The sequence below is a fragment of the Helianthus annuus genome, chromosome 9 (genome assembly GCF_002127325.2).
Source record: "Helianthus annuus cultivar XRQ/B chromosome 9, HanXRQr2.0-SUNRISE, whole genome shotgun sequence".
Taxonomy (NCBI): Eukaryota; Viridiplantae; Streptophyta; class Magnoliopsida; order Asterales; family Asteraceae; genus Helianthus; species Helianthus annuus.
In genome coordinates, this window is record NC_035441.2 from 45,125,192 (window position 1) to 45,135,992 (window position 10,801).

Here is a 10,801-nt window from a genome sequence, read left to right on the forward strand (position 1 = left end):
AGTTCAATCCATCGACGTTGACGCATGTTCAATTCCTTCTGCTTGAAGATATGCTCGAGACTCCTGTGATCGGTGTAGATAGTGCACTTGGTACCGTACAGGTAGTGTCGCCATATCTTGAGCGCGAAAACAACAGCTCCCAGCTCTAAATCGTGCGTCGTGTAGTTCCGTTCGTGAACCTTGAGTTGGCGCGAAGCGTAAGCAATAACTTTATCCCGTTGCATCAATACACAACCAAGCCCCTGTATCAATGCGTCACAATAGACCACAAAATCGTCCGTGCTCTCTGGCAACGAGAGGATAGGTGCACTGCAAAGTCTATCCTTTAAGTGCTGAAAAGCGGTTTCCTGAGTATCACCCCAGCGGTAGGTGCACCCTTCTGTGTCAGTAGTGTAAGCGGCTGTGCAATCTTTGAGAAATCTTTAATGAATCGCCTGTAATAACCCGCCAAACCCAAGAATTGGCGTATTTTCGTGGGTGTACGTGGTGCAGGCCAGTTCCTGGTCGAATCTACCTTGGATGGATCGACAGGGATCCCGTCCTTGTTTACCACATCGCCTAGAAAGTGGACTTCACGAAGCCAGAAGTCGCATTTCGAAAACTTGGCGTACAATTGCTCTGTTCGAAGAAGCTTCAAAATAAGTCGCAAATGCTGCTCGTGTTCCTCCTGACTCTTAGAGTAGATCAGGATGTCGTCGATGAATACAATCACAAACTTGTCTAGGTAGGGCTTGCATACCCTGTTCATAAGATCCATAAAGACTGCCGGTGCGTTTGTCAACCCGAATGGCATGACAAGAAACTCGTAGTGGCCGTAACGGGTTCTGAATGCGGTTTTGGAGACGTCCTCGTCCCGGACCCTCAACTGATGATAACCTAATCTCAGGTCTATCTTGGAGTAGTAGCTCGACCCTTGCAACTGGTCGAATAAGTCATCAATACGTGGAAGAGGGTAGCGGTTCTTCACTGTCACCTTGTTCAGTTCACGGTAATCTATGCACATACGGAAGGTAACGTCCTTCTTCTTTACAAATAATACTAGAGCTCCCCAAGGCGAAGAGCTAGGTCGGATAAATCCCTTATCCAAGAGTTCTTGTAGCTGTGTCGATAGTTCTTCCAACTCTGATGGGGCTAAGCGATACGGTGCACGTGCTATCGGTGCTGCTCCTGGTGCTAGCTCGATTTGAAACTCGACCTGGCGATGAGGCGGTAGACCAGGAAAATCTTCAGGGAACACCTGAGGAAAGTCGCGTACAATTGGAATATCTTCCAATTTCTTTTCTTTTGCTGATGCATCGGTAACAAGTGCTAGAATGGCAGTGTCGCCCTTACGCAAACACTTCTGAGCCTTTAGAAAGGAGATGATGCCTACCACAGCACCACTCTTGTCGTCTTGAATCACGAGAGGTTCTTTACCAGAACGAGGAATAAGAACGATCGTCTCTTTACATAAGATCTCTGCGCGCTGTTGGGATAACCAGTCCATTCCAATGACGATGTCGAAACTACCCAAAACTATGGGAATGAGATCGATCGAGAAAGTCTGACCAGCAAGGATAAGATTACAACCCTGAACTACGTGTGTGGCCTCTAGACTTTTACCGTTAGCTAACTCTACGACATGCTTAGTGTTCAGAAGTGTGGGTGTACGTTTGAGCATTTGACTAACTTTCAAAGACATATAACTGGTATCCGCACCCGAATCAAACAAAACAGTAATATAAAAGTCGTCGAGAAGAAACATACCCATGACTACATTGGGATCATTCCTTGCTTCTCCTTGCCCCAGCACAAATGCACGTCCCCTAGCTTCATTGCCATTATTGTTTCCGCCGTTGTTGTTACCATTCCCCTGATTGTTGTTGTTGTTGCAATTCTGGTTCAACTGGGGGCAATCCCGCTTGAAGTGACCTTCAGCACCACACTGAAAGCATCCCCTGTTGCCTCGCTGTTGCTGCTGCTGTTGGTTTTGAGGAGCTGGTGGTTGTTGTTGGTTCTGATTCGCAGGTCGTGAGCTCCTGCAATTTTTAGCTTTGTGCCCTATCTTGAGACATCTCTGACAGCGGCCCTTGCGGCACTGACCACTGTGGTGTCTGTGTTACACAGTGGGTGAATTCCCCGATATCCACCCTGCCCCTGACCACCAGAAGTTTGCTGACCCGGACTCTGGTAATCACTATTCTTGCGCTACTGCTGTGCTTGAGACTGAACGGTAGCTGAACCCTTGCTGGAATCCCCATCCCATTTCCGTTTGTTGTCATTGGGGGTAGCAGGAGTAGCAGAAGTGGTAGCAGTAGTAGTAGCGCTGATGCACTTAGACAGCCTGTTCTGTTCCACTGCCTGATCCGTGAGGCAATGAGCAAGACGTTGAATGTCCTGGATATTGTCGAGGTTAGCCGATGTCACATGGCTCTGAATTTCTGATGCTAGACCTTTGAGGTACAACTCAATGCGCTTGATTGGAGGGTCCACCATGGTTGGACACAAGATGGCCAGCTCGTTTGACCATTTCGTATAAGCTTCAATTTCCGACCCTGTCATTTTCAGATGATAGAGCTCCACCTCCAACTTGTGGATGTCATCACGTGTGCAGTATTCTCGTTTGATCAGTTCCTTGAAATCGTTCCTAGGGGTGGCGTTAGCAGTTGCCAGCCCTAAAATCTGAACTTGCACGTTCCACCAAGTCAGCGCAATTCCTTCCAAAGTACCAGTGGCGTATTTCACCATGCGAGCCTCAGGGCATTCACACATTTCAAACACCGACTCGAGCTTCTCAAACCAATGGAGGAGTCCCACTGCTCCTTCAGTGCCACTAAACGTACTAGGACGACAGTCCATGAAATTCTTGAAAGTGCAAACAGGTTGCTGTGCGTGTTGACCTATTGTGTATAAGAATAGGACAAGGTTAGACACAAGAGTTGGTTTTAGGAGTGTAGGATCTAGAGATCCTAGTGTGAGTTACAACTGCAGGGTATACCTCCTGCTTGGGCGGCTGCAAGTGCCGCAGCAACTTGTTCGTTAATGAGAGCCGTCAACTGGGCTTGAGTCATGTTAATACTTCCAGACATGATCTTCATAGCAAAGGTAACATAAGTGAGAGAGAGGTTCGCGAAAAGTGCGATGACAGAAGAGACTAAGCACACAAGTGTTCTCAAGCAATAGTGGTTATGTGTATCTAAGCATACCCTGAGAAAAGTTCTATGTAATCTAGCAAGTAGGCAATATAAACATAAACCATATTACCTAGGATGTTGAGTCTTGCACGTGGAGCGAAGCGTCGTTGTGGATCGTTGAGAGCACTGTACTGGTTATAGTCTGGCTTTAATAAAAAAAAAAACGTTTTTCCTTATCAAAACCAAGTTCTCTATTACCAATGGCTCTGATACCAATCTGTCACACCCCCAAAATCCACACGCGGAGTACCACCGCTTGGAGGCGTGACGTGACCAGGATCAAGCCACCAATCATATTGAGCGTATATGTAAATAGTAAATGTCATTCTTCAATACGAAAGGTGTTTTCAAAACCAAACATAAGCAAGTGTGTAGCGGAAGCATAAATATAAAAACCCAACATAAGTATTAAGTTGATATGTCATTAAAGTGTTTATCATAATATCCACAATCCGTGCCCACAACGACCGCGCCTCCCGTGCAAGCTCCATGAGTACCTAAGGTCCTGCAAGGCATGTAACAGAGAGTCAACAACTAGTTGAGCGAGTTCACAGTTGGTTAATCAGTGTTCGTGATAGAATAGTAAATCGTATGTTCGTTTAGTAAACCATGTGTCGTATGCATTTGTATCGCAGCCCTCTAGACATGTGTGCAAAGATTAGTGGGGGTTTCCCAAGTATTCTAGACTAGGTATATTTGTATCGCAGCCCACCCGGCATGTGTGCGAAGTTTAGTGTACAGTTCGCAGCCATTCCAGGCATGTGTGCGAAGATTAGTTCGATTATCGCAGCCATTCCCGGCGTGTGTGCGAAGAGAAGTATTTGTATCACTAGTCTAGAAGTATCTATCAATAATCCTTCCTCTCCCGAGGCCCAAAGTACGTAATCCCGATAATAACTTAAGTATAAGAAATCTTCCAAACCATTCCCGACCCTGGGAATCCCATGCCTTAGTAAGAGTGTGAACTCACCTTGGTTTGCTCGGCAGGTACACAGAAAAGTCAATCAAGCTATATGGTCGTAAACCACGTCCTACCATGGTTACCATTCAAGTCAGGTTCATATTCAAGTAGTGCACGTATATTCTACATGTATTGTACACAAGTAATGATCATAGCATACACGTATAATCATGGCAGTTCAACAACAATGCTAGTTCAACAGTACAGTCACGTAAACAAAGTCCAAGTATGCGGCCCAAATGGTTGGGCTCGTAACAGTGTGCAAGTCCAACAGTGTGCATGTGTTCGTGGTCTCGAGTCGAGACTAGAGATCTCGAGTCGAGACAGTGCGGTCTCGAGTTGTAGTCCTGGAGTTCTCGAGTCGCAACAAAGGAGGTCTCGGGTCATACTTTCATCACTCGAGACTAGGCGGTCTCGAGTCGCAACCGGACCCGCAACCATGGTCTCGAGCTGTGCTGTTTGTGTCGGCGTTGTGGTCTCGAGTCGAGACAGTGGGGTCTCGACTCGCAATCCCTTGTCGAGACTATGAAGTGTAACCGATTTCCTGATTTCCATAATTTGCAGCTCAATCAATTCCGTAATATCAGCAAACAACTTTTGGCAGTTTCACAAATCAGATCAAACAGCATTCAATTCATCAATCATGCATATTCATACTACTATGATCATCACGAGATCAAGAACAATCATCAAGCACTCAATCGGATCATCTGATTAACTAATTCAAGGACTATCATGTAACCCTAAGTCATATGTACAACAAACCAATCAATACCACAAATCATAACAACACATCACAGCCGGTTATCATGCATACACCCGAACCGATTAGCCTACTACTACATCCGTTCTAATCGTACAACCTTAGCATCATGCAACTAAAAAATTGACAATGATTTTACTAACAGAACCCTAACCGGATTAGATCATCATATGACACTACACAATCATTTATCAACAGTCATGTGCCATTTACAATTCATCACATGAGACATGTATAATCACATAACATAAAATCAACTAAAAACAAAACACTAACCGGTTGAGAGTGTATAACGAGGATGATCCAAACAAGAAAATGATCCGAGCACTAAGATCTACACTAGGGAGAGAGAGAGAGTGTTGCTGTCGAGTTCTAGAGAGAAGATGAGAGCTAGGGTTTGTGTGTGTAAAGTGTTTTGCAAGCAATGAGAAACTACACCCCCTAAGGGTTCATGTATGCGTAATGGGTGAGTGGGCCGAACCCAATCATCGGGCTGCCCTTGGTCTCGAGTTGGCCAAGTGGTTTGCGAGTGGAGTTGGGCCGAGAGAAAGATGTGCGGTCAAGAACAAAGTGTGCGGCCCAAATTTGATAACACGCAACATAATAAAATTCATAACATTCAATGCAATCATACACATCAACTAGTCACGTAATGTTCAAACAAGTTACATCAAAGCACACGAAAAGTTCTAAATTACGAGTTGTCACAACAAATTCCTTGCAAAGTTTGCCGAAATATAAGGGTCTAGCAACGGAGGAACCTTACTTCCATTTGGAGGCCTATGACTCAATTTGCAATACTTTTGGGAGTCAAGGTTTTACGGCCGATGATGTCAAGTTAGTTTTGTTTCAATTTTCTTTGGAGGATAAGGCAAAGAAGTGGTTCTTCACTTTGCCTTCGGCATCTATTTATACTTGGGCAGAGATGCAACAAATTTTCCTAGACGAATTTTACACCGCCCAAAAGACCAAGGATGCTAGGAAGGGGTTGAGGAGTTTCCAACAACAACAAGGCGAAATGTTTCATGAAGCCTTTGAGCGTTTCAACATGATGATCAAGAATTGCCTGCATCATGGAATTGAACTTTGGGAGTTGATGAATGCCTTTCACGAAGGGCTAAGTGCCAAAGATGCTCGTGATTTAATGTCCATCACAAATGGGACTTTCGGTACAAATTACGAGAATGATGATTGGGAGTTCTTGGAGAAAATGGCAATTACATCAAAGAGGAATGCTCAAGCATCAAGGAGAGCACGACCGGCCGTCACCCGAACACAAGTGCATGCGGTTGACGATGGTTATGTTCAAACCTCTAATCAAATTTATGATGTTTGTGCTATTTGCAATGAAATAGGTCATGTGGCTGAGAATTGTCAAGGAGTAGTGGATGGGCAATATGAGGAAGTTCATGCAGTACAAGGTCAAGGAGGGGGTGGTAGGAACTACAACATGAATTCTAACACATACCACCCCGGGTTACGAAATCATCCTAATTTCTGCTATGGGAATGCGGCGAACCAAGCTAACCCAAACTTTCAAGGAGCTCAAGGTAACTTTGCACCTCGTCAACAATACAATCAAGGCAATTATCGGGGTGGGAACAATTATGGTTATTAAGGGCAATTTCAACAAACGGGTCAAAGTGGTTCGGGTCAAAATTCATCAAGTGGGAATGAAGTCATGGATATGCTTCGGGCGATGCAACAAGATATGCAAAAGCGGAATCAACTTGATGAAGTTCGGATGCAAAAGGATGAGGTACATGATAAGAGCATTCAATCACTAACAACCCAAATGGGTCAATTGGCTACCGACGTGGCGGAGTTGAAGAAAAACAAAGGTCAACTTCCTAGCGACACTAAGGTAAATCCTTCACATGGTTCGTCACGAGGTAACAATGTTAATATTAATCATGTTAGTGTTTTGAGAAGTGGCAAAGAATTTAAAGCCAATTTGTCACCGAGTTTGGTCGAGGGGGTAGTTGAGGATGTCACGGGTAATGAAAGTGACGATGATGTTTCACCGGTTACACCTAAAGAATCAAATGTTAACAAACCAGGGTTGGGTGAAAATGAAAAGAGTGAAAATGATAAAGGTGGACCGAGTCAAGTCTCGTTTCCATCGGCTTTACTTGACCCGGGTAGGAAGAATTTTATTGCACCAAGAGGTCCCCAAAAAGACGAATTGTGGGACATGTTTAAACAAGTAAAAAATCAAGTATTACTTGACCCGGCTTTACTTGATGCAATAAAACAAGTACCCGCTTATGCTAAATTTCTTAAAGAATTATGTACACAAAAAAGACAACAAAAGAAAAAAAATGCCTAAGCGGGTAGACTTGACCGGGCAAGTAAGTGCGGTGTTGAATGGGGAGCTTCCCCCTAAGCTCAAGGATCCGGGTACGCCTTTGATAAATATACAAGTTGGTAATTTTCAAATGGCAAAGGCGTTACTTGATCTTGGAGCCGGGGTAAGCATTTTACCGGGGGGCTTATATGACCAATACGACTTTGGTCCGTTAGCAAGAGTGGAGACAACGGTTGTTTTAGCCGATTTGTCTCATAAGTTACCTCGAGGGATGGTTCAAAATGTGATTGTGAAAATTGATGAGTTCTATTACCCGGTTGACTTTTTAGTCTTGGACTACTCATTCGCGGACCCAAAACAACAACAAAATGTTATTTTGGGTCGGCCATTTTTGAGCACCGTGCATGCTGTGATCAATTGTAGATTTGGTACAGTCGATATGACTTTTAGGAGTCGAAAAATGCGCTTGAATGTTTTTACTAACAATTCTAATGATGTTGGTGTTGATGAGTGTTCCATGGCAGATTTAGTCGATGGATGCAACCCACACGAGTACGAAGAGGATGGCATAGATATTTGTTTGTGTTATTTTTTTGAACAGGTACATGCATGTGCATGTGACAACTCGGACTTTAGACCTACCTTGTGTAACGTATGTGAACGTGTTATGATTATACGAGCTACGATTTAAATGAACGTTATGTTATTATGTGCTACATGTGTTGTGTATATATGTATGTGTGTTAAATAACCCGAACCGCACAACTCGCACACGCGAACACACAAGGCCTTTGGGCCGTATTGAGCGAATGCGAACCGAACGAACAGTCGGATTGGGTCCGGCCCATCTTGTGGGTAATTAAATCTTAGGTTATGTTAACCACTCCCCACTTTACAAAATCACTAACACACAAACCCTAGCTAATCCCTTTTCTCTCTCTCTCGTTCGCGAACCGAAGGCGGCCAAGCTTTCCCTTCATCTCGAATCGTGATCGGTTAGTGTCTATATTGATTTTGTGATTATGTGCTTTTGATTAATCGAGTATGAATGTGTGAATCGGATATGAGCCTATTAGAGGTAGCCGGCCGAACATGTTTGATTGATCGGCCGGACATGTTTGATTGAGTTTTGTAATCGGCCGAACGTGTTTGCTTGTATGATGATCTAGGGTTTCGAATTAATGTGATTAATCTTGTTGTTGTTAATCGATCGAATGTTGTTAGAACCGGATATTGTTTGCATGACAATCGGATAGTTGTTAATTGGCCGGATTGTATGATGATGTTAAATCCGTGAATTGGTATTCGATTTAGTTGATCGGCCGAATATTAATTGTTAATCGATCGGATATGGTTGGGGTTATGAATATGAATCGGATATGCACATGTAATCGGATGGTTAACTTGGTTAATTGGTTTGTGAATGGGCTAGATTGTTGATAGCCGGATTCGTGTTCATGTCTTGTTCAATTAGGGTTCATGTGTTTGAATGCTAAATGTGCTTGTTTGATCGATGTCATGTTAAACAACTTGTTGAAATCATGTTAATTGGAAAATAGGTAATCGATAATTGTAACCGACTTGCATATAATCCGGGTATGATAAAACCAATTGCACAAAACCCTTTGATCGCACGAGCTGAAACTTGGACCGAATAACACGAACTCTCCGCACCAACTGATCGTACGAACTGAACTGATTAATCCGTACGAATTAACAACCGCACGAACCAACTGCCCGCACGAGCTGACAATCCGCACGGATTGTCACCCGCACGGATGGTCCAATCCGGACGAACTGACCATACGAATGGACCGCGCGAATTGAACTGTTATGCCGCACCAGACCCCACTCGCACGAACTGGTAACCTGCACGGATTGTCATCCGCACGAGTTGGCAGTCCGCACGAACTGTCAATCCGGACGGTCTGACTGTCCGCACGGACTGGCTATCCGCACGAAATGCCACCCGGACAAGTTGCCACCCGCGCGAATTGTCATCCGCACGACCTAATTGATTTGTATGGGCCATGAATGATGTATGCTTGCAACTTGTTAACTCTGTGTAACCATACGTGCTCAACGTGAATCGAACCTGACTTGTATGATAAACATGTTAGGACGTGATTGAACTATTACTGCTACCTGCTCTCCTAGTGTATCTGCCGAGCAACCCAAGGTGAGTTCACACAGCCAAGGCATGGGATTCCCGGGTTGGGAATTGGGTTGGATATGTTATTGTTAAAAGAGTTACTCGTACTTACGCATTCTCTAGACTATAGACCATTGTCCTCAGGTTAGTCAGGACACGTTACGTAAAGCCTACGTAACCCAGTATGTTTGCCATTTGTCTCCCGGGTCGGGAGGACACGTTACGTAAAGCCTACGTAACCCAATACCATCCACTGGCTTCCAGGTCGGAAGGCCACGCTGCGTAAAGCCTACGTAGCCCCCCCACGCGTATCACTGTCCTCGGGGAAGGGCACGTCACGTAAAGCCTACGTGACTCTGTACGTATTCCTGTTCTCGGTAAAGAAGAACACATGGTCGGAAGTTAGTCTAGTAAGTACCGTTAATGAGAAGCCCTCATTAGCTAGGATAAACATGGGAAGCCCCCACCTTTAGTACACACTAGTATGGGAAGCCCCCACTAGCTATACTTATGCACTATGTTATGAACTTACTTTCTGTGAACTCGCTCAACTAGTTTGTTGATTATTTGCTGCATGCCTTGCAGGACCTTAGGTACATTATGGAGCTTGCACAGGGAGGAGCAGGTCGTTGTGGGATTTGGATTCATGAACGTTATTCGAACTTATAATTATTTTGAGATTACATACTATGCTTCCGCTATTTAAACGATGTTTGGTTTTGGAACATCAATCATGTCATGATGATTTACATTGATTACTTTTTAAATGCTATGTTTGATATGATTGATGGCTTGATCCTGGTCATGTCACGCCTCCAAGCGGTGGTACTCCGCGTGTGGATTTTGGGGGTGTGACAGATTGGTATCAGAGCCATTGGTTATAGAGAACTTGGTTTTAATAGGGGAAAACGTTTTTATTAAAACCGGACTATAACCAGTACAGTGCTCTCAACGATCCACCACGACGCTTCGCTCCACGTGCAAGACTCGACATCCTAGGTAATAAGGTTTATGTTTATTGCCTGTTTGCTAGAACTGCTTAGAACTTTGCTTGCATTACGCTTAGATACACATGATACTATAGCATGAGAATCCCTACGTGCTTACGCTTTTCTGTCATCGCCCTACTCGCGAACCATTCTTACGTATGCTACTTGTTACAATGAAGATCATGTCTGGACGAATCAACATGACACAAGCCCAGTTAGAGGCTCTCGTTCAAGCACAAGTTGCTGCGGCAGTTGCAGCAGCTCAAGCAGGTAGTATACCCTGCAGTATAGGCACACACTAGGATCTTTAGATCCTACATTAACTCCCGTATTTAACTCTCGTCCTATTCGTACACAATAGGTCAACACGCGCAGCAGCCTGTCTGCACTTTCAAGAACTTCATGGACTGTCGTCCAAACTCTTTCAGCGGCACAGAGGGGGCAGTGGGACTCCT

At 44.4% G+C, this 10,801-nt stretch overlaps 1 protein-coding gene and 1 non-coding gene across 2 annotated transcripts; one reads left to right on the top strand and one right to left on the bottom strand.

The window, feature by feature from the left end:
• Positions 1-5,871: 5,871 nt before the first annotated feature.
• Positions 5,872-5,977, bottom strand: LOC118482479. The gene has a single exon (XR_004868514.1). It is a non-coding gene; the product is annotated as a small nucleolar RNA R71 (small nucleolar RNA).
• On the top strand, positions 5,916-8,863 carry LOC118481713. Its single transcript, XM_035976923.1, has 5 exons — positions 5,916-6,447; positions 6,517-6,761; positions 6,873-7,188; positions 7,730-7,806; positions 8,765-8,863. The coding sequence occupies exons 1-5, from the start codon at positions 5,916-5,918 to the stop codon at positions 8,861-8,863; spliced, it is 1,269 nt and encodes a 422-aa protein (XP_035832816.1).
• Positions 8,864-10,801: the final 1,938 nt, after the last annotated feature.

What these genes read in the sequence shown, in the direction of transcription:
- LOC118481713 (XM_035976923.1), top strand. Translation starts at nt 5,916, where the DNA reads ATGTTTCATGAAGCCTTTGAGCGTTTCAACATGATGATCAAGAATTGC. An exon ending in AACTTCCTAGCGACACTAAG is followed by an intron (nt 6,762 to 6,872) that starts GTAAATCCTTCA and finishes AGTTTGGTCGAG; the next exon opens with GGGGTAGTTGAGGATGTCAC. An exon ending in TGTGTTATTTTTTTGAACAG is followed by an intron (nt 7,807 to 8,764) that starts GTACATGCATGT and finishes ATTGGAAAATAG; the next exon opens with GTAATCGATAATTGTAACCG.